Source organism: Xyrauchen texanus, chromosome 2 (assembly GCF_025860055.1).
Source record: "Xyrauchen texanus isolate HMW12.3.18 chromosome 2, RBS_HiC_50CHRs, whole genome shotgun sequence".
NCBI classification, from domain to species: domain Eukaryota; kingdom Metazoa; phylum Chordata; class Actinopteri; order Cypriniformes; family Catostomidae; genus Xyrauchen; species Xyrauchen texanus.
In genome coordinates this window covers 52,454,411-52,481,804 of record NC_068277.1, presented here as the reverse complement: position 1 = coordinate 52,481,804, position 27,394 = coordinate 52,454,411, and the positions used below count along the sequence as shown (strand labels likewise).

Below are 27,394 nucleotides of genomic sequence, written 5' to 3'. Positions count from 1 at the left end.
CTGTGGCTTCTTTGGGAAGCTGTTCTTATTGATGGCCAGTTTTCACATCAAAGTACCATGGTATTACAATCACACTTTTAAATGTTGAAAGGCTATGCACCTTTATCAATTATACAAATGTTAATGAAACTTGTATTGGTCCCAAACCCATATATTTAGACTGTTTAGAAGTGATCTTGCGTCAAATACAAATACATTTTCGTCTGTACTTGGTAATTATCAGCATTGCTGAATTTTAAGCACACCCTTTGTAACACGTCTTTGTTTGATTTATTTTCATGCCGTGTCTTTATATACCAGACTTTTAGACAGGAAGATCCGTCCCAAGTAGAACCACTTGGGTGTGTTGGCATAACGCTTTATCCACAACAGCGTGCTAATATGCTGAAACCAAACCGAGCCAGTCATCTGTTGCACTAATATCATGTTACTATTTATCTAACTCTTGAAAGACCTTCTGATTTCCTCCACCATCACATGTGGTTTAGATCTTGTGGTTCTTGGCCTAAGTGCTTTACTTTATCTGTGCAAAAGGTTAAATTAGTTTATAACTTGTGTGTTCTGTATGCGTTTGTGATTCTTTGTGGTTTTTAATCAAATTCAAATGTCAAATTAGATCAGCATATTTGACAGCCATGGGAAGAAAACTCCGAGATGTTTTTCACGAGATGAAAAAAAGGGTCCAGGTGTTGAACAATACTCTTAAAAATAAAGGTTCCTTATTGGCATGGATGGTTCCATAAAGTACCTTTAACATCCATGTAACCGTCCCATGAAAAGGTTCTTTGTATTGGAAAAAGGTTCTTCAAAAAAGAAATTATTTGGGACACCAAAAATGTTTGTTCTTTGGATTTGTTGTGAAAACCACTATTTGGAACACTGAGTATTTTCTAGAAAAGAAAATGTTGAATGTGCAGGAATTTTAGTAGAAAGGACCACAGACAGACCTATCTGCAATATGATGATCTTTCCAGTTATAGAGCCCCCTTTTTTTTTTCTTTTTTTTTTTTTAAAGCCCCTCATTATAGAAAACACAAAAGTGTACAGTAGGTTATTCTTAAAAGTACATAAAATGGAACACTTACCAAGTCCGTTTGCTTAGTTATAGTGCTCGCAGAGCAGTTGATATTTGATATTTCTCAAACATTCTGGTTAGGGCTTGTTCTAAACCTCTGGCCCCTAAATATGAAACTTCTGCAATTCAACTTTGTTGAATACGTTTTACTATCTATTTTTATTTTAGATGTGTAAGATTTAAGTTGGAAAATCTCCATCTTGCATTAATACAATGCTGTAAAAAAACAAACCCTGCTGGGATCTGTTAAATATACGGTAAATATCGGCAGCTGTAAGAAATTCACTGTAAAAATACAGTGACTATGATTCAGGATGCCTGTATATTTCATGATTCACTACCGTTTATTGTATTAAATGCTATAAACTTAATATACTGACCTTCTGGAACTAATCTGCTTTCACTTTAAAATAGGTCGTAGTAACCACAGAAGACCACATGATGAATTGAAGTTCATCAAGACTTTCCAGGAGCAATAATTAATTCACATGTAGAGACACAGTGTTACTCACCCAAACCGAAAACACCATCAGGGTAACATGTGACACAAAATAATGCAATAAACATTGACTAAACTATAAAATATGACAGAACACCACAAATGAACGTAACTGATATAAAAAAATAAAAAGAAACATGATGTATTCCATAACGCATAATGAAATGTGAGCACACAGGGACTTCAGGGAATCAAAAATAGTTTACCGTAAAAGTGCATGCATTCTCTTGATAAACATATTATACATTTTACTGTCCATTATACAGTAAAATCATACTTTTTACATCTAAAAAAAATAACTTTTTTTTATTTTTATTTACAATATTTTACTGTAAAATTACATATATTGTCTTGTAAAATTTTTACATTTTCTTACTGTAAATGTAAAAGTAACTTGCCTGTTAACCAGTAAATGTTTTTTTACTGTAGCATTATGACATTTTACATTTCTGTTATAATTATAGACATTTTACAGTGAATGTTCATATTCTTTTGCTGGTATTTACTTCAGGAAAAAATGACTGAGTGAATCTTTAAAGTCCATATCTTTGTTAACTCTTAACAAAAAAAGGATTTACAGGAATATTACTGGTTCAATACAAGATAAGCTCAATCAACAGCATTTGTGGTATATTGTTGAGACTACCACAAAAAAAGTATTTTGACTCATCCCTCCTTTTCTTTAACCCTTGTGTTTTTTTCATGTCATTTTCACTCAGATGACTTTTTTCACTATCAATCTTAAGTTATATATATATATATATATATATATATATATATATATATATATATATATATATATACTTTATCCATTTGGAATAAAATTCCTTGACTTTGGGAACCTCTCCGGGAACCAGCACCTTATCGTGGTGGAGAGGTTTGTGTGCCCTTATGATCCTGAGGGCTGTGTTGTCTGGAGCCATGTGCTCCTGGTAGGGTCTCCCAAGGCAAAGTGGTCTCAGGTGAGGGGCCAGACTAAGAATGGTTCACAATGACTCTATGGAAAAAACGGGAGAGGAGGCGTTACCCTGCCCGGAGGAAGCCCGGGGCCCCAGTCTGGAGCCAGGCCCAGATGGAGGGCTCGTCGGCGAGCGCCTGGTGGCCGGGCATGTCACGGAGCCCGGCCGGGCACAGCCCGAAGATGCGACGTGAAACCCCCCTCTACATCCCTTGGGCCCACCACCCATTGGAGAAACCGCAGGAGTCGGGTGCGCTGCCATATGGGCGGCAGTGAAGGCCGTGGGCCCTGACGGACCAGATCCGGGCAGCAAAGGCTTGCTCTGGGGACGTGGAATGTCACCTCACTGGGGGGGAAGGAGCCGGAACTGGTGAGGGAGGTGGAGCGTTACCAGTTGGATCTGGTGGGGCTTACATCGACGCACAGTTTTGGCTCTGGATCCGTACCCCTGGATAGGGGATGGACTCTATTCTTCTCTGGAGTTTCCCAGGGTGTGAGGCAACGGGCAGGTATGGGGATACTCACGAGTCCCCGGCTGAGCAGCACTACGTTGGAGTTTACCCCGGTGGACGAGAGGGTCTCCTCCCTACGCCTACGGGTTGTGGGGGGTAAACTCTGACTGTTGTCTGTGCATATGCACCGAACAGCAGTTCAGAGTATTCGGCCTTCTTGGAGACCCTGAATGGAGTCCTGAATAGGGCCCCAGTAGGGAACTCCATAGTGATGCTGGGTGACTTCAACGCACACGTGGGAAATGACAGGGACACCTGGAAAGGCGTGATTGGGAGGAACAGCCTCCCTGATCTGAACTCAAGTGGATGTTTGTTATTAGACTTCTGTGCTAGTCATGGATTATCTATAACAAACACCATGTTCGAACATAAGGATGCTCATAAGTGTACGTGGTACTAGAGCACCCTAGGCCGAAGGTCGATGATCGATTTTGTAATCGTGTCGTCGGATCTGAGGCCATATGTTTTGGACACTCGGGTGAAGAGAGGGGCAGAGCTGTCAACCGATCACCATCTGGTGGTGAGTTGGGTCAGGGGGTGGGGAAAGACTCTGGACAGACCTGGGAAGCCCAAGCGAGTAGTGCGGGTGAACTGGGAACGTTTGGAGGAGGTCCCTGTCCGCGAGATCTTCAACTCACACCTCCGGCGGAGCTTTTCATTCATCCCTGCGGAGGTTGGGGACATTGAACCGGAGTGGGCAATGTTCAAAGCTTCCATTGCCGAAGCCGTGGTGGAGAGCTGCGGCCTCAAGGTTTTAGGTGCCGCAAGGGGTGGTAACCCTCGAACACCGTGGTGGACACTGGTGGTCAGGGAAGCCGTCCGACTGAAGAAAGAGGCCTTCTGGGATTTGTTGTCCCGGAGGTCTCCGGAGGCAGTTGCAAGGTACCGACAGGCCCAAAGGGCTGCGGCCTTGGCCATGAGGGAGGCAAAGCAGTGGGTGTGGGAAAAGTTCGGAGAAGCCATGGAGAAGGACTTTCGGTCTGCACCAAATTGCTTCTGGAAAACCGTCCGCCACCTTAGGAGGGGGAAACGGGGAACCATCCAAGCTGTATACAGCAAAGATGGGACGCTGTTGACCTCAACCGAGGAGGTTATTGGGCGGTGGAAGGAACACTTTGAAGAACTCCTAAATCCCCTACACGCCCTCTATGGTAGAGGCAGAGCCGGAGGCTGATGGGGGATCAGATTCTATTTCCCTGGAGGAGGTCACTGAGGTAGTCAAACAACTCCGCAGTGGCAAAGCCCCGGGGATTGATGAGATCCGACCAGAAATGCTGAAAGCTTTGGATGTGGAGGGGGTGTCATGGATGACAAGCCTCTTTAACATTGCTTGAAATCTGGGACAGTGCGGGGTGCAGAATGGGGTGGTGGTTCCCCTCTTCAAAAAGGGGGATCAGAGAGTGTGTGCCAACTACAGGGGTATCACACTTCTCAGCCTCCCTGGTAAAGTTTACTCCAAGGTGCTGGAGAGGAGGGTTCGGCCGATTGTCGAACCTCGGATTGAAGAGGAACAATGCGGTTTTCGTCCTGGCCGTGAAACGACGGACCAGATCTTTACTCTCGCAAGGATCCTGGAGGGAGAGACTGTGGGAGGTGCTGCGGGAGTATGGGGTGGGGGGGTCCCTTCTTAGGGCGATCCAATCCCTGTACGTCCAAAGCGAGAGCTGTGTCCGGGTCCTCGGCACGAAGTCGAGTTCATTCCATGTGGGGGTTGGTCTCCGCCAAGGCTGCGCTTTGTCACCAATCCTGTTTGTGATATTCATGGACAGGATATCGAGGCATAGTCGGGGTGGGGAAGGTGTGCGGTTCGGTGGGCTGGGGTTCTCATCGCTGCTTTTTGCAGATGACGTTGTCTTCATGTCATCATCGGTCCGTGACCTTCAGCTCTCACTGGATCGCTTGGCAGTCGAGTGTGAAGCAGCTGGGATGAGGATTAGCACCTCTAAATCTGAGGCCATGGTTCTCAGCAGGAAACCGATGGAGTGCGTACTCCAGGTAGGGAAGGAGGTATTGACCCAAGTGAAGGAGTTCAAGTACCTCGGGGTCTTGTTCACGAGTGAGGGGACAATGGAGCGGTAGGTTGGCCAGAGAATCGGGGCAGCGGGGGCGGTATTGCATTCGCTCTATCGCACCGTTGTCACGAGAAGAGAGCTGAGCCGAAAGGAAAAGCTCTCGATCTACCGGTCAATTTTTGTTCCTACCCTCACCTATGGTCATGAAGGTTGAGTCATGACCGAAAGAACTAGGTCGCGAGTACAAGCAGCCGAAATGGGCTTCCTCAGAAGGGTGGCGGGCTTCTCCCTTAGAGATAGGGTGAGGAGCTCAGTCATCCGTGAGGAGCTCGGAGTAGAGCCGCTGCTCCTTTGCATCGAAAGGAGTCAGTTGAGGTGGTTTGGGCATCTGGTAAGGATGCCCCCTGGCCGCCTCACTAGGGAGGTGTTTCAGGCACGTCCAGCTGGGAGGAGGCCTCGGGGAAGACCCAGGACTAAGTGGAGAGATTACATCTCCACACTGGCCTTGGAACGCCTCGGGGTCCCCCAGTCAGAGCTGGTTAATGTGGCTCGGGATAGGGAAGTTTGGGGCCCCCTGCTGGAGCAGCTGGCCCCGCGACCCGACTTCGGATAAGCGGTTGAAGATGGATGGATGGATGGAAGGAAGGACTTTGTTCACATTTGGTATCTGAAAACATCAAAACAATTTGGACCATTTTCTTTAGATACGTTTGGTTTTATTTCACTTTGTTATACCTGTTGTGTTCCCAGGCAAAAATGACCAGCCATTGGAAATGAATAGATTAGATTACAATATACAGAAATATTAAGTGTTCAGGAGCGTCCCAATCCTTCAAATGAGCACATATGTGTATGTGTGTTTGCACACACAAAGTCACTGGACACACACACACACACACATACCAAACATGTGTTGAGCTTCCTTTTGTACATAATCTTTCCATGTACACTCTGAGGAATATTTTAAGATCTACTTATCATATTATGCTTGTTTGAATCGGAATGGTCTGATGTAAGTTACGACATGTCATTGGTATGTTTCTGGAAGTAATAAAGAAAACATTTTTTTAAGGAGTAAGTTAAAATAAAATTTGTGGTAATTGACAATATTTCACAAATGCGGTCAACTGAGCTTAAATTGTATTGAACCCGGAATATTTCTTTCAAGTGTTTTTGAATGCACAGAACTTGATGGTGTTCTTCAAAGAGATGGACTTACATTCATTAATTAGCTGGAGCTGTAAAATCATTTAATGCTGCTTGAAATATGTAGCCGTGTGTCATGTCTGGATTTTGTGATCCATTTCCTGTCCACACTCTGAGAATTGCACAGATAAGCTTTGTGTGAAGGAAAATTCTTAGGAGCATTCTGGATCCAAGATGAGACACTGTCTAATCTTGTATCACTAGACCTGAAAGCCACAACTTGCCTCTAATACATGACTCAACTAATCTGATTTAGACTCATCATTCACATTAGTTACACACAATGGGTGATCCACCAATAATGCCAAGTTCTTGTTTTCTGAGAAATTTTTATTCCATAGGTTCAATGTTCATAAACCCATCTGAAGAGAAACAACAATATGAGCTTATTTGAAGACATGGTAATCAATAATTATGATATATTGTATACAAAAAGAAGAAAAAAAGATGCTGTAGACATTTTAATCAAATAAAAGAACATGAATTAAACACTGACTGATAATAAGATTATGTGATCAGAAGAAAAATGTTTCATTTAGATCTCTGCTTATATACACCGATCAGACACAACATTAAAATAATCTGCCTAATATTGTGTAGGTCCCATCGTGCCGCTAAAACAGCGCCAACCCGCATCTCAAAATAGCATTCTGAGATGATGTTCTTCTCACTACAATTGTACAGAGCTGTTATCTGAGTTATCATAGACTTTGTCAGTTCATACCAGTCTGGCCATTCTCTGTTGACCTCTCTCATCAACAAGGTGTTTCTGTCCGCAGAACTGCCGCTCACTGGATGTTTTTTGTTGTTGGCAACCAGTCAGTTCTAGAGACTGTTGTGTGTGAAAATCCCAGGAGATCAGCAGTTACAGAAATACTCAAATCAGCCCATCTGGCACCAACAATCATGCCACGGTCCAAATCACTGAGATCAAATTTTTTCTCCATTCTGATGGTTGATGTGAACATTAACTGAAGCTCCTGACCCGTATCTGAATGATTTTATGCACTGCACTGCTGCCACATGATTGGCTGAATAGATAATCGCATGGATGCTAGTTGGTGGCAGATCTGTATTTCTGTAGTATTTCTGTAACTGCTGATCTCCTGGGATTTTCAAACAGTCTCTAGAATTTAATCCAAATGGTGCCAAAAACAAAAAACATCCAGTGAGCGGCAGTTCTGTGTATGGAAACTCCTTGTTGATGAGAGAGGTCAACAGAGAACGGCCAGACTGGTTTGAACTGACAAAGTCTACGGTAACTCGGATAACCACTCTGTACAATTGTGTTGAGAAGAATATCAGAAGAATGCTATTGTGAGATGCAGGTTGGAGCTGTTTTGGTGGCATGATTGGGACCTGCACTATATTGTGTAAGTAGTTTTAATGTTGTGGCTGATTGGTGTAAAAGAGCACATAACATTTGAATGGACAAGATAATCCTATCAAAACGTAATTCGTTATTATATACAAACTTTAAAAGTCCTTGCACAGCAATTGATTCTTGCCACTGGTGCCACAATGAAGATTCTACAATATACGTTGAGCTAGCAACATTTATAGTTTCAGGAACAAAGAGAATTCCAATTATAATTGAATCATCATTTTCATTTAAAAGGATTTATTTTTATAATAGGAATCCTTATAACTTTTAGCAATATCATTTCTCAATTTTCCTGCTTAACATTTAATTGTGGATTGTCTGTTTCTGGCGCAAAAGCAGAAATGTAAAAAATATCACCAGCATTGTCTTATTCTACAAAATACAGTATTGCAATTTTTTATATTTAGCCACAAATCATTCTCCCCTTCAAACCTGCATCAAAGCTAATATGAAAAATGCCTTTCATATAAACCTTCTTAGGCAAGCTTGACATGACTGAGATTTTTAAAAGCTCAAGGTGAGATTTCTCTGCTTGGAAAAGAGGTCCTTGGTGTTTTACATGCTCCATTAAAAATCCCTTTGGCCATGACTGCACAATGTCTTTTGTTCAATTGCATTGTTTGCATTCTAAGTAAATTGTCATTGCATGAGGACGTCAGGCTCAATGTTGAAGAGCAGGTCATCGTTGTCACGGCGCACCTCCAGCAGCAGTGTGGTGTCTTTGTTAAGAGCTTCCTTCAGGTCACTGGTGCTCATAAGTGGCTCTCCATTCAACTTAACGATGATGTCACCATCTTTGATTCCCCCTCTGAAATTCATGTAAACAAATAAGATAATCAGTTTTATCCTTGAATTTGACTGATAATCAGTGTCATGCTTGCAGTGGATTGGAATTCTTTAATTTCACAATACACGTTTAGCTAAAGCAACAGCATTTGTTGCATACATGTTGATTACTACAAAAATTACTTTTGACCTTCTCTTAAAAATAATTATAATAAAAACAATAACAATAATCCTGGGTAGCTCAGCGAGTATTGATGCTGACTACCACCCCTGGAGTCGTGAGTTCGAATCCAGGGCGTGCTGAGTAACTCCAGCCAGGTCTCCTAAGCAACCAAATTGGCCCGGTTGCTAGGGAGGCTAGAGTCACATGGGGTAACCTCCTCGAGGTCATGATTAATGGTTCTCACTCTCAATGGGGCACGTGGTAATTTGTGCGTGGATCATGGAAAGTAGCATGAGCCTCCACATGCTGTGAGTCACAGCGGTGTCGTGTACAACGAGCCACGTGATAAGATGCATGGATTGACTGTAGAACAAAGTGGACGCAACTGAGTCTTGTCCTCCACCACCCGGAATGAGGTGAGTAACTGCGCCACCATTTGGAACTACTAAGTAGTGGGAATTGGGCATTCCAAATTGGGAGAAAAGTGGATAGTAATAAAAAAAGAAATAATAATAATCTGGGTTACAGCGAAGCACTTACAATGGAAGTGAATGGGGTGAATCCCTAACGTTAATATACTCACTATTTCAAAAGTATAGCCACAAGAAGAAGGTCGAAATACTTTTTGCGATTATCAACATTATGCCACAAATACTGCTGATTGAACATTCCTTGTATTGAACCCAACACTCTAGTACATTGCTTATAAGGTAATTCATTTAAGCATTGCATACTGTAACCAACTCGATTTACAAGCCTGCTCAAGTGTGATCAAACTTTGCAGTTGCTCAATTGATAGAGCACTTGTGATGAAAAGGAGGTACAATTCCTAATGAGCATGAGTCGACACATTAGTCGAAAGTGTCATAGAAGCACCACAAAATGATGTAATTGCTTAATTACGTTTTTCATGTCACACTTTGCTTTTTGACACTATAGTTTAGGTTAAAGGTATAGGGTAGGGAGGTAGGTTTTGTTGATTTAACCTTGTGCGACAACGCATACATATGCGTGGACGTTGTATTTTGGCTTTGCTAAACGCAATGTATTATCTAATTTAATTTAAACCGACTGATCTCAGTAAAGGGTTAAACTTTCAACATACAGAGTTATGTGACAAAACAACATGGCGCCAATCTCAGCGGAGTTTGTCTTTGGGAGAAACACCAAAAAAACTACATCTGGTAAGAAGAGTATCTAGTTTCTTCCGATATGCCTTGCTGTTAAACACTAATATGTGCTTTAACGCATTTCTTCCTTAGAAATCCTATATTTGCTTTGCATTATCACACTGAGAATCAATGGGTTCATCAATGGGTTCATCCAAAAGCTGGAAAATTTTGCTTTCAATACCTTTATATGGAGTTAGGGTGAAAATAAGGTGCATTTCAAACTGTTCTGAGACCAGTGCAGACAGACAACGCTGGAGGTTCAGTCATTTACTTAATAGTGAGCAAGGGAGCATCCTATTGCTCTGTATTCAGCTAAGTGCACTCACTCCTAAAATCCGTTCAAAAGTTGAGTTTCAGGCTTCAGATGATGTTTGGACCCCTCAACATGTTTGGCAGACATAGGACAATGTTAATCAGTACATAGATTCTGAATGAATTATGCTAATTTCAGATGTAATGTCTACAACGTCTCAAAAACATGAATAACCAACACTCTTAGAAACATAAAAAAAAAAGACTTTCTATATTCTTTTTGTATTATTTACAATTTCACAACTTAATCCCACTGTCCACATATGTGGACATCAACATTTAGGTGAACTGTTACTCTCTATAAAATGTTTGTTTTGCTTGTTTATTAGGTGCTACTAATTACAAATCAAAAAGGGAAATGGAAAATGCACACAGCGGTCACGCTCCGGTCTCAGGAGGTTAAAAGTCACAACAGAATCAACCTTAACCTCATCTGTTTGGGAGAACATTTAACTCCCTTTTATCGCCACACAGTGGACATTTCACTACGGAACTACCGCCACACGTGAAACGGAAACGCGTAATGTCATTTAGGAAAAACTTTGATGCAGTCACGTAATTTGGTTAGAGAGGCATTTTTCAAATGAAAACGTATTAGTGTGAATGTGGCCTTAATCATAACATACTAATCCAAAAGAACTAGTGAAAAATGCTCCACTTTGTCCAATGTTGTCATTATCCTAAAGGACGACATAGTCTTTTATAATTGCTAAAACTCAGCACAATTTCATTAAGAGGTGCAGACCTTACGTGCAATTTATTATTCTGTAAACCTCTCTGTATTTTCACTTTTATTTTTTCAGTCGTGACGTTCAATATGTAATCTTCCACTGGGTAAAGACAGACTGAGATAAACTGCTTGGCTGAGAGTTCTGAAGTCACACAGCCACAACTGAAAGACCACAGAGCATCTGGTTTGGCTGGTGCTTACTTCTGAGCAGGGGAGTGAGGAACCACCTCATGAACATAGATCCCACTGCTGACATCAGGGAAGTCTGGATTCTGTTGCCTCAGCTCCTCCACGAGACTAGAGGAGACAAACAGAATACCTTACATTCACTCACAATGAATGAACAGCACATGGTCAAAGTCAGGAATGTCTAGATTAAGTTTAGGTGGTTTAAATGTACTTTGTGTGACACTCACGCTTCTGTGATGGTGAGCATTCGAATTCCAATGAAACGCTTTTTCAAGGATCTTGTCTCTGAAACAACATGTAAAACTTGTGTTAACACAGACTATTCAGCAAGAATGGCCCGTAAAAATGAAACAGATGTTTAATATCAGCCAGACGACTGTGACCTCCCCAACACATTGTTTTGTACCTTTGTTTTGCTTTCCCAGAGAATCATTTAAGAAGCGGGTAATTCTGTCTGAAGGAATGGCAAAGGAGATTCCTGCAGCTACCTTCAGTGTGTTGATTCCTATCACCTCTCCATCCTAGTAATCAGACAAATCAAATATTACATCAACATGTTTCATCATTAAGTCTACTGTATGATAGAGGTGTTGCAAAGGAAAGCATGAAATAATTACCAAATTGACTAGTGGTCCACCTGAGTTTCCATACTGAGATGAAAAACAAAATAATAATTGGTTAATTACTGGTGCTCAATTTGTGCCAGTATTGATCATAACTTTTCAAGTATCAAACAAAAATACAAGTTAAGAGTCACTAATGAAAACTTTGGAAGTTTAAATCATATTTCACATTGTGATTCTTTTAAGATCTAGGTATCAGGGCAACAAAATACATTGTATAATAACATTCCTGAAAAAATATCAGTGAGAGCTTTCATTTGATATATAACTTGAAGGAAAAAAAAAGACTCTTTTTAAGTGCTATTTGAAAGACTTTTATAGTCATATTAATATTTATACCACACTACCTCTAGGTGGCGCTTATTTGCGACGTGGATGTTTTCAGCCCTTATTTTGTTATTTTATGTAACATAAATGCAAAATGTGATGGTGTTCTATAAAAAGTTCAGATTCTATGCTTTCAGATTATACCACATATGCCTGACTTCAGAGCCGGCCCATGGCATAAGCGAACTAAGCGGCTGCTTAGGACCCCCGTGGCCACCAGGGGCCCCCCAAGAGCACATGAAATGACAGCTTGATTTTTTTTTTTTTTGTGATATATTATGTCAATTGGACAATAGTAATTATAGAAAAACGCAATATTATGTTAACGGGCTGCAGGATGCAAACGCAGTCAGACAGTTATTTGATTGAAGAGGCAGCAGGATTGCAGCAAAACAGCAATGTCACAAAACAACGACATCTCACTCTGGTGCAGAGAAAAGGAAAAAGAAGAAACCCGAGGAAGAGAATAAACAGCAAGATAAAGGTATGTTAAGTAGCTAGGCTTTGTTAGCTAGCTAACGTTAGCTGGCTAGTTAGTTAGCATACCCTAGGTAGCATATCTTCTTGTTTTAGGAAAGTTCACATTTGATTAAACATCCATAATAGCATATTACTTAGCTAGTTTTAGATTAAAGTTTTTGTCTTCTGTGTAAAAATAAGTTGTTCCTGGGTATATATGTTTGTAATAAAAATAAGCTTCTGTTCTATAAACTTGGTAATGATAACAGCTTAACATTATTTACATTGGGCTATTCATTTTGGGGTCTTTGCTATTATATCCCACTATCTTTATGCCTCAATTAGCTAGTTATGGAATAAGAGTTGTTGTTTTGGGTGTACAGATGTACAGGGTGTACTTACTGCTTAAAATAACTTTCTGTTCTGTCAACTATGTACTCTTATGAAATTTCTCTATAGGAGCACTGTTGAAATATTTTGGAGGTGGGGCACAACAAATGCCACCTGCCCCAAGTGCCAGTGCTACAGCTGCTGCTGCTGATGATACAGCAGGTGGGTTTTCAGGAATCCCAAATCAATATATTTATATGGATAAACCATGCATTTTGTGAGATCTTTTTTTGTTTTTGACAGAAAGTTGCATTACCTTCTAATATGACATCTAACATGGCAAGCTTTTATTATTATTATTTTTTTCAATCTTTCATCAATTCCTCTGCAGGCGGGAGCACTTACCAGCACCTGCATCCACTGATCCTGCTAGTCCTTCCATGTCTGTTTCAACCTCAGCGGATGTGGCAGGTAAGTTAATAGCACAGCAGCCTTTGTATTTGCACAGTTTACTGTAGAATATCCTGAGATTAATATTTGTAATTATAATTATGAATGTAATTTCCTTATAGGTCCTTCTACTTCTTGTGGGTTTGCTACTGTTACAATTAAAAACATTAGAAGGGTAAAAACATGCCCGCAGACATTGGTATGATGTAACCAACACAGCTACAATTAATACAATTGATGTAATGGGTGTGTTAGATTTATAGTGTGCAAATAATCATGCATTGACAATAGTAAATCATGTTGGCATGATCAAGAGGGCCCCCAAAATCAAATTCTGCTTAGGGCCCCATAAAGGCTTGGGCCGGCCCTGCCCTCACTTATGTATCGGGGACATCAACATTTTACCCACCGGTGGGTCAATATGGTTTAAGGGGTTAAATCTCTTAAACTCTCATCCGCCACAATACGAATCTGCATCTGTGGCTATCTGCATTGTTATGGAAGCGCTGTAGTGCGTGTGTTGTGAAGTGTGCGTCAGTGAAATGATTCTGGGTGGACACATTACAAAGGTTCCGCCCTTCCGACAAGTGTTTATGCTGGTTCATGCTGTATTAATGGTAAATACATTAATCGTGTTTAAGAAAAATTAACGCTTTAAACATTTTTTATCAATCACATGCGTTAACGCATTCATTTTGACAGCTCTAACTTTTTTTAATACTTGAAAATTTACATTCAATACTTTTGGCACAAATCTAATCTCGTATGTCCACAATATGGAAAAATTAGCTAATTCATACATGCAATGTCATTACAAAAATGTACTTCTGGAGGTTTTAGTTAAATATTACATAACCAGTAAGACTCATAACATCTGTCTTACGTTGATGATTGCGTCAGTCTGGATGTAGTCCATGTCTGAGTCACGAAGACCCAGTTCTTTTCCATCTCTCTGTGCTGTGCTGACAATTCCTGTCGTCACTGTGTTCTGCAGGGCAAAAGGGCTGCCAATAGCCACCACAAACTCACCAGGGCGCAGGTCTGCGGAGTGACCCAGTAATAAAACAGGCAACTTTTTCTGCAAAAGGGGTGGTAGGAGGAATTTGATTCAATCATTTTTAAATTACACCTTTTTAAAAGGTTGCCTTTTGGTTTTATGAATTTATATTTCAAAGATTGCCATAAAATAATAAAGCCTTTACCTGTGGGTTAATCTTAATAGTGGCGATGTCCGACTTCTTGTCAATGTCTTTTATCGTGGCTTCGTATACATCTCCATCACGCATCTGTACTTTGAGTCGCTGATGACCCGAAACAGGTGTAGTGCTGGAAACCACATGGGCATTGGTCACGATCAGCCCAGTGTCTGACATTACAAAACCAGATCCACTAGATAGTGGAACTGTCCGGCCAAAGAGGGGGTTGCTAGAGGGAAAAAGTGACAATTTAAAGGCATCTGGTGAAGGATTGACAAGTTCACATTCTCTAATAAAGAAGGGTTTTTTCCCATTTTGTTTCACATTAATTCTTGGTTTTTAATCTGATTTAGTTTTGTTTCCGCCAAAAGGTAGTAATGATGCCTTCATGTTCTATCGGAATTACACTTCTTCCCACTTCTTAAGTCATAATTATGAGCACGTCAAGTTCAAGTGCTTTGTTGTTGGAAACATGGAAGACGTCAGGTTCATTCATGCATATTTCTTGGGGAACTATTATTATGACACCGTGGTCTCCACTTATATAGCGCCTTTTTTAACCTTAGTGGTTACCAAAGCGTTTTACACTCCTACACCAATGACGGCAGAGCTGCCATGCAAGGCGCTAGCAACTTGGGGTTCAGTGTCTTGCCCAAGGACACTTCGGTATGTGGAGTCATGTGGGCCGGGAATCGAACCCCCAAAGTGGCCAACCCGCTCTACCACCTGAGCCACAGCCGCCCCCTTATTCTGACACCGTACAGTAATAAACAGTAATAAAAGTTAGCAAATTTGCTGACGATGGTGGAATTTTGGTCAAAATTTGGTAATTTTCTCTTTTTGAAAATGTACAATAAGCATCAAATAGTTCCTGATACATTTAGAAAAAAAACATAAAAAAACATTATTCACTATTGAAACCGCCATGTTTAATGCTTACATCTCCTACCAAATCGTAAACCCAACTTTATCTCTCTACGTCCCTCAAGACTACAAGGAACACCCGCTACATAACATGCCCACTCCAAGTAACACCCACCTTGGTTTATTAAGTGATTTTATTGGCTGCAATCACTGTATGATACATGTTCTCTTCTTAACCGTGTAAATTTGACAAAGAATAACGTTTAAATTATGTCACATGTCATTATATTAAACTGAAGATATAAATGGTAAACATTTCTGTTCTGTTTTCTCCAGTTGCTCACAAGCTAACCGGTTAGCCTATTAGCTTAGGATATGCTAGCTTCTCCTCTTCATTCAAGTTGCAGTGTATTTAATAATTTTACAAACTTTAAATGTTTTTATCTTTGTGATTAGGTTTAGGGGTAGGGATCGGGATCGGGATCGGGATTGAGATAGATGTAGGTGTAGGGTTGCTGTGGAACTCAAATAAACACAACAAGCACAGTGTATAAATGTGATATTCAGCTGTTTCAAGACTTTAGCATTTCGCCTGTTATTTGAAAACTTGTAGTGGGTGTGCATTGTGGTGGGCGTGTCTTGTGGTAGTCTTGCAGGATGCTAACAGATGCTTCTCTGTAAACTCGGGTATGAAAATTTTTCTCATACTTACAACTTGAAGCAGCGTTCATAAACAGCTTCCAAGTAGGAATAAAAATGTGGCATCTGCAAAATGATGCTAGACCTTTTTTTCTCAGAATTAACTTACAGAATTACTTTTAATCAATTGGTCCTAAAGTGAATTTACCCTAAAGTTCACATAGGTGTAGTTCACAATAACAATAAGCATGTTACAAAAAGTTTTAAACAAGTGTGCTTGTGCTTATTTTCTTTCTAAAAGCCATTTGGTTTGATATTTTGTTATCTAATGCACTGAAATGAATACATTTGTAAGTGTGGCTTAAGTGTTCAAATATGTTCATTCACAAATTAACAGCTTCTGCTTGTTCACCTACAGACAGCAGCGGCTCTCACACATCTGTGTTTGCAAACCTCTCCTCACAGTTTTAGAGCCCTGCACAGGGTTATCTCACCATGAAAGTGTTTGCAAATCTGGTGTTGGGCTTACTTTAGGAACAGCTCAATGTGCACCACAGCAGGAGCGATCTTCTCCACCACGTCAGCAATGAAGTTGAATTTGTACCTCGGGCTGTTGGGGTGTTTGGGACCTATACTAGCAGAAAGAATTACTCATGTTAATAATTACACTCTCAGTTATTTAAATCCTATAATCTAAAATCTGACCAGTGTTGGGGAAGACCCCGTTTCCACCTGGTATTAAGATGTGGTTCGGGTGATCCGATCATGTGTGGTCAGCTCTAAGTACAGGTCTAAACGGGGTCTAAAACATTTTGTAATCGGATCACAAAAAACAGATACGGATGTGGACAAATACGCATGTGTCTACATCACATTTGAGGTGTAGGGCGCTTAGGATTCTTACACACTAGGGAAAGCTCTGATGGAGTGTTGCACACACAGGACTGTGAAAAGTCCATTTGGAAGGCATGCACAACATAGGGTTGAGGTGGTCACGGATAGAGATGGCTATTTAAAATATATCTATTTGACAATGTACCAGTAAACATTGAAACTCTTCTCCAGGCTATTTATCCACAATTACTATCTTTTTAAAATAGAGTACAAGGAATGAATATAATATGTTTGAGCTTATCCACATGTTTTTTGATTTCACAGCAAAGCTAGTCCCGCTTCTCTGAGATTCTCATTAGTCAATGGATGCCTACACCAGAGTGCGCTGTAAAATGTTTGTAACTTTTGGTCACATGACGGAGCTTCACTAAATTAAACCCTTGCATTTAGTCTTTCCAATGCAGCATTCCCTTTGAAATCAATTCATTCGCAGCGTTCTCTGACGCAGCGTTAACTCTACTGTATAGGCACCCTAACGCTAATCCATCCTGTATGCCTCCCGGCAGCAGCAAAGTGCCACCCTCACCTGTCAATCAACTGCTGCGCTAAAACTAGCTTAAAGTTTGCCGTTTATAAACGACTTTATAAGGAAATATAAGAGCCATCTTATCGTACAATTTAAAAAAGAGGTAAATACATACACAATCACGAGAGCTTCAGTGATCTTCTTTAGTCTGATATCAACACAGATGACAAGCATGAACGCCTGAAGCTCCATTAATACAGGTATTACATACCATTAATACATTTTTGTCTTTTCTGACTTTGCTGCACTTCATTATCATGCAGTAACACACTGACAGAGTGATTGATGTATGTCGTCATGAAAAAGAGACCCTCCCCTCCAAATCCGAACACAAGTTGTCACAGGGGATGCATTTAAGCGACCAGGTGTAAACAGTGACGTGTCTCACCTGATCACATGTGATTGGATCACCCAAGACTCATCCTAATACCAGGTGGAAACAGGGTCTAAGTTACAAAAAAAAAGAGTAATCCACTACAAATGACTAAATTACTATATTACTTTACTGATTACTTCATTGAAAATGTAATCACATTACTAATGACTTTACTTTAAAGTTACTTTCTAAAACACTTGTCACAAACAACAAATTCAAAATAGTGTCTGTTTTCTCAGTAGCTTATTACTTTGCAATCCAATTACACCCAACACTGAATCTGAACAGTATTGTATTTTATTTGTAACTGATGGCAATGGCATGGACTGATGATAGCTGTAGAAAAGTCTTTTTTAAACACAGGAAATGTTCCTCTATAAACAGTAGGTGGTTTTTAATCCTTGTGCACATTTGAGTTGTGTTGAGTGTACAGTATGTGTGTATGTGCATAAAGGAGAGAGAAAGAGACCGATAGGAAAGGATGGCGTTCAGCATGTAAAATTATAGTAATTAGGGTTTATTATTTCCTGCAAACATTTGGGTGTTTTTTTTCCTTTAGCTGACTGCTGTTTCCTATGGCCGTGTTGGCACACAATTACACTCACTCCCTTCATTCCTTTGATTGTTCGACTAACCTAGAATTTAAAGATGAACCAGGATTTAAGACCATCTGAAACTTGCCGTAGTTCCTCTGCTAAACTAAAGCACTGAGCATAGTGTACACAGCATTATGCCATTTGTTTGTAGTGGTCATGCTTTGTAGTAGTCTTGCAAGACGCAGACATCCCCTTATCATTTTTTGAGCCAAACACAGCTACATAGAGTGCAGTGAATCAACTTGCAGTATGAATGGCTTACTAATAGATGTCTCTGCCCATTAAGCTGGGATTGACGAAAATATTTTAACATCGGAACAACAGCTAACTGAAGCAAATCATTTATATTTACAGTATATTCCAAAGAATTGTGTGCACAGCATCCATTGAAGCTCTGCTGTAGCTAGAAATTTTTTTTGTGAGAGACAAAAAAAAAGAAATTTGAGGCTGTGAGAGACCAGAGGAAGTATGAGATAAATCACACTCAACTGTTAATCATTAATCAAATGAAGCAGCCCAAGTAAAAGCACATTCCGATACGGCTGCATCACGGAGTCTTGACCTATCAGATTTCATGACTGCCATATAAGTCAATTTCCAATTGCAATGAGCGCAAGTTCATTTTGACAATTACAGATCATGCTAAGAAATGCCACTTAACCCAAAGTCATCTAGACATAAACCAAAATGTTATGTCTAAATACTGTACGCTGTTAATAGTTTCCTCATTCATTTTTCCAGTCTGAAATAGTGAGCAAACCAGACATCATATGAGCAGCTGCTCACACAATCTGGTGGAAAGCTGTTGAGCTGCATATGTTTCTGAAGCACTGGTTTACTTCATACAGAGGCTAGTAGCTTAAATTGCATAGAATGAATCACTATAATATATGTGACTTTTAATGCTATAATAACTTGTTGCTCTCCAAACAGGCACAGGCTTGTCTGTGGGTTCCTTTGCTTAGAGTTTTGCTACCTACCCCACTATGGAGTAAATCATCAAATCTATATATATATATATATATATATATATATATATATATATATATATATATACACCAGTGTGGGCAGTGGTATTGCAGGGGCCAACAGTAAATTATGGGTGGATGATTGCTTCCAGCTTGGTTCCTTTAATCCTGGTTTTGTTGAAATATTTTTATATGTGGTAAAGCCATCAAGCACAGAGTTTTAGGAAAAGTCCTTGCCCATCTCTTCTGCAATTACTCCCAGTGAATATTTGACCTTCAAATCTGACCAAGTAATTTCTTATACATCATTTTTCTCCATTGGAAGCCTTTTAGCCCAGTTCTAGGTCCCAGATAACATGTCTCCAGAGAGTTAGTGCTCCTATTTCCAACATGTGCATCCTCCCTCTTCCTGTCAATCCTTCATAGAAATATATGTATGTATGTATTTTTATTACAGAGGGAACAAACAAGAAATAAGAAAAAAAAAAGCAAACAATAAATAAATAAAATGGACAATACGTGAGAAAAAGAGAGAGAGAAAAAAGATTTCACATCCTCTTAATAAGTCTAACAAACTATTATGTAGTAGCTGTAGTCTTATGTCCTGTATGCGAAGTTCATATTTGGTTGAATGATCTGATATACAAAGTAAGCGGTTGAAAGAGATAACGTAGAAAGAAAGGAAGATAAATAAATAAATTAATTATTTATTAATTATTCTAAATTTATATATAAAAAAGATATTCATCATTATTATTACTACCATCATCATTATCATCATCATCATTTTACTATTTGGATAAAGGAAAAAGAATAACACAGAGGGAGTTGGTGGGGGAACAAATGTAAAAGTGCAAGTAATATTAAAAAGAACGCAGAGTGAAAAAAACATTGTGGAGGGGGGAGAGAGGTGGGAAGAGCCATCACCAGGTTATTGACTCTAAACACCTGTGTCACATTTCAGTGATGGTGGAGACGGGCTTTAAAAGGCCGGCAGAACACCAGTCATTGAGAGAGAGTTTGAGTCACACACGTAACCCTAACTGGTGCTGAATGCTGTAAAGCTGTTTATGTTGAATCTCTGAGTTTATGTTGACTGTTATCACTGAAGCTGATGAGTGTGAACTAAAGTTCTTGTTGAAAGACAAAAGTGTGAGTGAAATCCTGAGAATAAAAAGTGCACTCATATGGACTGCAACACAGACTCCCACGTACTCCTTTCCACCTCGATACTAAGATATTTACACAAATATACCTTATTAATAAAATAAACAAAATCCCATGAGGGGGAACCAACAAAAACTACTCTGTAGGGGAAACAGGAATCCATACTGGGGCAGAGGGAAACAGGACCGACCGGACCAAGAACCAGGTTGAAGAACAGGATATGTACTGGCACATATGAGGAGACTAAAATAGTGATAGAAATCAAGCGGGTTAATAAAGGCCAGATGTTACTAATGAAACAATAATGAGCTAATAAGGTGGCGGGTGTGATGTAAGACAGAGAAGCATGCGGCGATACTATGCATATGTATGAATGGAGTATGAATGTCCGGGTCACAGACCGGAACTGAACTAACAAAAAATAAACAAATATAAAAAAACAGTTCAAAGCATTTATGTACAACAATCATACGTCAATTTAAACTTGCGAAAATTGGCGATCTCTGCACTGGCTGCAGCTACAAGGAATGCTCCACTGGAGATTTGTGGGCATCCAGGACAGGTGTAAAGCAATCTGGAAGGAAGTAACTTGCGGTAACTCGCATGGCGGTAACTCGCTCACACAAAGAATGTACATGAAACGCGAGACGGGACAATAATGCCACGGTCCCGTCAGACAGAAACCCAACCTGACAAGGTGACATGATCGTGACAGTCCCCCCTCCCCAAAGGGATGCCTTCTGGCATCCTAACGGGAACATCAAACAAAAGAGAAAAAATAGAAAACAAACACATGAACACTTAACGAAGAACAGGAAACACAACAGAAAGGGAGGGGAACCAGGGATGGAGTTTAAGGAAAGGGGCAGGGTCTGGAGGAGTCCTCAGGGCGAAGGCTGGGTCTGGCAGCCTGGAAGGAGGCCTCAGGGTGAAGGCAGGGTGTGGCTGCCTGGGTGGAGGCCTCAGGACAGAGGCAACACAGGACTGGGCGGCTGTCGCTGGAAAAGGGGCAGTGAACTGGGTGACAGCTGCTGGACAGGGTTCAGGGGGGAGTGGCTCAGGGGATAGAGCAGTGGACGGCTAAGGCATGGGCGCTGATCGTGATCGGGGAACAGCGATTGTGGCCGTGGGCACCGACAGAGGCTGGGGAATGGCCTCCATGGCCGTGAGCACTGGGTAGTGACAGGGAAACCACTTCCAAGCTGTGAGCACTGGTGGTGACAGGGGAACAGCCTCAGTGGCTTTGAAGACCGGCATGGATTGGGAAACAGCCCCTGTGGCTGTGAGGACAGGCAGTGACAGGGGAGCAGCCTCTGTGGTGAAGAGCACATGCGATGACAGGGGAACAGCCTTCATGGCTGTGAGTACAGGCAGCGACTGGGGAACAGCTTCCTCGGCTCTGAGCACAGGCAGTGACAGAGGAACAACCTCCATGGTCGTGGGCACTAGCAGTGGCAGGGGAACAACCTTCATGGCTGTGGACAAAGGCAATGACAGGGGAACGATCTCCATGATCGTGGGCACTGGCAGTGGCAGGGGAACAGCCTTCGTGGCTGTGAATGTTGGCAGCAACTGGGGAATGGCCTCCGTGGCCGAGAGCGCTGGCAGCAACTGGGGAACAGATTCCGTGACCGGGAGCACTGGCAGCGACTGAGGAGCAGGCGCTTAGCTCCTTCACCCAGCATTGCTCCCCTGCAAAGCCAAAAACGAGGTGCAAAGAATGTACATGGCGGTTCCCCAAACATCGGCCCATCTGCTGAGGCACAGGATGATGACAGACAACTTCATTCTCTCCGAAGGGAAGGCAGAGGGCTGTGAGGTGAAGAACAGTGCTCACTGTGACAAAAAGGCACTACAGGATCCTGCCTCACCTGAGTAGGGAGCTGGAGGAAGGATGCAAGCCTCTGGGCGCCAAAGGGCACGGGGAGCTGACAAAGCCGATGGGGTTGTTACGTGAGAGGAACCGGCATCGGGAGATAGGTGGAGTTGTTGGACCACCACGGTGAGTTCAGCGAGCTGCGATGCCATCATCTCAAATGCCCTGTTAGATGCGGAGATTTGATACTTTTGACGCCCCAGCAGAGTTCCCTGTCAAGTTTGAGGTCAAAACTGTTTGAAATGCCTAATGTGAGCCATCAGATTATCAGTGGAGTTATACTATGTGATGGTGGCTGGGGGATGTCAATGGTGTTATTATTCTGAATGCAGAAGTAATGATTAGGTAAACTAAACAGAAAATTCATTCATGGTGTTGTTACTGGGAGTTACCTGCATGCACTTCAGTGAAGTCCCTAAAGTGCATGTGTGTGTGCAAAGGGTTGGTAATCAGTATGTGGTCAGTATTTACTACTTGATTTAAATGGTGTAGCCTATGGCATTCTGTGAGCTTATCAGAAGATTTTAATCTAATATCAAATGTCCCAACTGCCCCTCGCAAGCAAAAATGTACCATGGTAAGCTTTAAGGTTTAATGTTTTAACCAATTTTTAATAATACAAATTTGAATTCCCAGGGGCGGGGTTATGATTTCTGAGGGCCCAGGCAACCATCTAATATCACAGCACAGATTTTTGCACTCCAATAGTCTGGTGGAAACATACAATTTGAAGACAAACAACGCCTCTAGTGTCGCTGCAGTTTAACAACATTGTGGATGTGCCTTTTTTGTGTGGACAACCCGGGTTCGATTCCATCTTTTGTCCCACTTCTTCCCATCCTGTTCCTGTCTCCACTCTTAATATTTCCTTAAATACTTCTTGAGTGAATATAAAGGTTGATTTACTTACAGTGTTGAAGGTCGGGGAGTTGAGAGAATGGTTTGATCTGGGTAAAATTAACCATGGTTTTACTGTAGTAATATGATAGTAACCATGTTTTCTTGGGGAAGCTATAGTTTTAATGCAAATAACCATGGTTTTACTACAGTAATTTAGTGCTTATATACTAACCATGTTTAATTTTGTGAATACTATGGTTTTACTACAACATATCATGGCATCACTATGTAGTAAAACCATGGTTAATTTTTGTAAGGGAAGGTTAGGGTTAGATTTAGGCATAGGGGCTGGTGTAGGGTGTCTGTGGGACTCTAAATAAACACAATAACCACGCTGCAGTGATGCCCCTATTCTGTATGTTAGTATTTCATCAGGGGTGCAAATAGTATCTAACATTATTTGCGCTTAGTGCAAAGAAGGTGCTTTTTGTTTCTTTTTACTCTTAGTGCACTAATGCTGCCTTCATGTGCTATCAGAATTATCCTACTTCCATCTTCTGAAGTGGTAATTACAAGTACATTGCGTTCAAGTGCTTTGTTGTCGGAATTAAGTCATCCTATTTTTTGAAGAACTATTATTTTGACACCAGTCACACCATAATATGTATAACTCAGTTACCTTGCTGACGATAATGGAATTTTGGTCAAATACAAGCTATTTTCAGTGTTCAAATGTACAACATGCATCAAATGTTTGCTGATTTTCATAAATGTATATGACTGAAACAGCAAACGCTAATAATTAGCTGTAGAAACCATACTCTTCTACGCCATGTTGAAAGTCCTCCCAACTCGGAAACTCAGGTATCAAAATTATCTCTGAGTTTCCCTGTCTTGAGGGGTCGTTCATGTGCAACTTCCGAGTGGGAAACTTGTATTAACTATAATTCCGATAGCACATGAAGGCAGCATTAGCGCATATAGCCTCTGCCAATATACTGTATTACTGTCATATTTACGTCACATTCATCGGGAGCTTTTATTTTGGCAGAGCACTGGAAGTGCAACGCGGTCTCAACTGTGTGTAGCTGACAGTTAACCAAACATGTTCCTTGTTACAAAATCAGTGATAAGTGTCACCTCCTATATTTATGTGATACACAGTGGCGGATTATGCCTAGCAAGGACCCCAGGGGCAATTTTATTTCATCATTTAATCAGTAAATGATGAAATATTTAACTTCAAACACTTTAAATATTGATGAATTTATCAAACAGAGTAGGTTCCTACAGTATCTATACAAGCGTTTGGTGAAATTCTGCAAAGAGTTCAGGCAGTTCTGGCTCACGCTGCAATATCTGTTAAACTCATCTGAATGATGGGGTGCGTTCCATTCAGAGGTGATGATCATCCTTACACCCTATTTCCTTCACAGACATAACCCTTCATTGTGAGAGCTTTGAAGGGCTGAAAAGTGTGGGGCTCAAAAATAGTGATCATTTAATGACTCTACAGCTTGGCAACCATTGTCATTCTTCCGAAAAGCCCTCCAAAGGCATCATTTAAGTCTTGTCAAAGTGTCCAAAAATCTACATTACATTGATAGAATATTTAAATGAGCTCTGAGTCTGTTTTGTAATGTTTGTAATTTCAAACTTCAGCTGTCAAAATATACACACAAGCCCTTTAATCTGCTTTAAGATGCTCTCTTCTTTCTTTCTTTCTTTCTTGCTTGCTTGCTGGCTTGCTTTCTTGCTTTCTATCTTACTGTAAAACCTCTAAAAACAAATCATCTTCAAGCATTTAAAACTATTTTAAACTTAAATTTAAACTAAAAGGTTTTGTCAGACCAACATTATAGTTTGCCTGTACAAACTTAATGTATTTAGTTTAATCAGTACTTTTGAACCACACAAAGTAAAATATTAATATTTTGTTTTCCCAACCACCTAAGACAATTTTTTTTTGTAATGTAAGGCAAACATGCAGTTATAGCAATGAATAGTATTAACTATTCGTTATTAAGTATATAACTTAACGATGTAAAGCCTAACACATTAAATAAATGACCCTTTTTTTAAACCTTTTTTTCTATAAAATAATAAATTTTTTAGCACATGTTGCTAAACAGGCACTGGACCTGTTGGCCATTTTTTTGACATTTCAACCTCAGTTCCTATAATACATCTATAATACACTGTGTACACAAAACAGTTACACCCAGGTTATTCAAAAATGTCCCCATTGAAACCCATTGAAACTGCAATATTTGATCCCAATGTCATTAAAACATAAAATCATGAATTCTATGATATTATGCTTTCATTCCGGAGCCTGGCTTCAAAATTAAAATTTTTATATTTTCCACCAGATGGTGCCATTTTTCTCATGTTTTGCCTACGGAGCAAATACATGCTTTTCCTCTATTTTCTGTTTGCTGTATAATAGGCCAATTGAATAAATGATGCAGTTAAAATTTTGTGGGTGTGTTGGTATGGATGTCAGAATGTGTGTGTGTGTGTGTGTGTGTGTGTGTGTGTGTGTGTGTGTGTGTGTGTGTGTGTGTGTGTGTGTGTGTGTGTGTGTGTGTGTGTGTGTGTGTGTGAAAAACAACAGTGGCATTATATAAACAAGCGGGCATTTAAAGGGTTAAAATCCTGAAAATGAATGAATATTTGGTAGTTATGATCAGGACTGATGTTGTTTAAAAAATGTCAAAAAAGTCAGTGAAAGTGGAAAATAATATTAATATATAATATTTTTTAGGATAGTTTTTTTTTTTATATGAACATTTTTCCCCTCTAAGGTAATGAGGTTTTTGTTTTATTTATTTGTTTTTTAAATCTGACACTGCACAAAAAATAATAATGCATCAGAATCAATGTTTTTGCTAATCATTGACATATCCCAGACTGTGATAATCCAAAAAATAAATATAAAAATGAAATAAAAAATCCACTTAGCATTTAGTATTTGGAAAATAATTAATTTGTTGTGTGTTTTTTTTTTTCTTCTTCTTCTTCATAAAACACAACAATGGTGGCATTATATAAACAAAATGGCACTTAAAGGGTTAAAATCTTGAAAATGAATGAATATTTGGTAGTTATGATCAGGACTGATGTTGGTTAAAAACATTAACTCATTGAAAGTGGAAAATAAACTAATATATAATATTATGTCAGTTTTTTGACATTTGAATAAATTGACGCACAAGGGTTAAAAAATCTTTTGCTGGTGTAACCTAATGAATTGGTTTATTAAATGACATTTTTGACCTGAATAAAACCAGTTAATTTAGATGTTACCACATGACGCACATTGTCTTCCACTTGATATTTGATAAACAACTCACTTACCTTGATTGCTTTTACAGGGTCCTTTGTGCACGTTAGTGACTCCGGGCAGACCCTGTTGCAGAGCTTTCCTGCTTACGGCTTTCAGCTGGCAGATGTTCCCATATGTGTTTCCATCACTACCGCACATTTTACTACTGTATCTGCACTGACACACGCCTTTAGACAGTCTTTTTCCAGAAGGGTGCTTGCACTCCAGTCCGTCTCCGCAAGGCAGATCGTCCTTTCGGCCGCAGGGCTCCCCCTCTCCCTGCGCGCACACCAAACAGCAGTTACAGCGGTCAGGAACATACCCGCTAGGACAGCTCGGGCTCGGACACGTACTCACGTCACAGCGCTCCGGACACTTGGCTTTAGGATCCGCGACGACAGCCTTGATGTAAATCAAAGCTACTGAAACAAACACAATGACCTGCATTTTTGTTTTTAAATGAAGGAGGTAAAAACAAATTAATTTTCAGGGCTTGGGATAGTCAGTGTCCTTTGGAGATCACCATTACGCATAAGATTCCGATGCAGAAGTGACTATCAGATGAGATGTGCGGTTTCCTCTGAAGCTCCAGTGGAAAATAAACTGTGAAGAGTTCCAAGGAAGAGAAGTAGTTCTTATCCAACCAATCCGATCTCTTGATACGCGCAGATGACCCTGATTTCACATTTGTGTGTAGAGCCTCTCTCTGTCTGGGGCTGTTATATCTGCATCTACCGGCCATCTGAACATCATCAAGTGAACTCTGTCCTCTCCAGAGGAGGCGGGGAAATTCCTCTATACAAATCACTGAAAGTGTTTATCTCAACTTTCTCTCTTTAGTTGGTCCCTTGGTTGTCACACCTAACTAATTAATAAACTCATAATTTACTCACTCTCATGCCATATTTCACATGCCATGACTTTCTTTCTACTGCTG

The 27,394-nt window shown here is 40.4% G+C and overlaps 1 protein-coding gene across 1 annotated transcript; it reads right to left on the bottom strand.

The window, feature by feature from the left end:
• Positions 1 to 7,016: 7,016 nt before the first annotated feature.
• On the bottom strand, positions 7,017 to 27,202 carry LOC127658817 (serine protease HTRA3-like). The gene is made up of 9 exons (XM_052148360.1): positions 26,490 to 27,202; positions 16,416 to 16,515; positions 14,390 to 14,612; positions 14,071 to 14,265; positions 11,616 to 11,648; positions 11,405 to 11,519; positions 11,226 to 11,283; positions 11,011 to 11,106; positions 7,017 to 8,454 (listed from the first exon to the last, which is right to left on the bottom strand). The coding sequence occupies exons 1-9, from the start codon at positions 26,902 to 26,904 to the stop codon at positions 8,286 to 8,288; spliced, it is 1,404 nt and encodes a 467-aa protein (XP_052004320.1). The 5' UTR covers positions 26,905 to 27,202; the 3' UTR covers positions 7,017 to 8,285.
• Between the last annotated feature and the right edge of the window lie 192 nt (positions 27,203 to 27,394).

What these genes read in the sequence shown, in the direction of transcription:
- LOC127658817 (XM_052148360.1), bottom strand. Translation starts at nt 26,904, where the DNA reads ATGCAGGTCATTGTGTTTGTTTCAGTAGCTTTGATTTACATCAAGGCT. An exon ending in AGACTGACGCAATCATCAAC is followed by an intron (nt 11,649 to 14,070) that starts GTAAGACAGATG and finishes TTTTCATCTCAG; the next exon opens with TATGGAAACTCAGGTGGACC. An exon ending in GTGGACCACTAGTCAATTTG is followed by an intron (nt 11,520 to 11,615) that starts GTAATTATTTCA and finishes TCTGATTACTAG; the next exon opens with GATGGAGAGGTGATAGGAAT.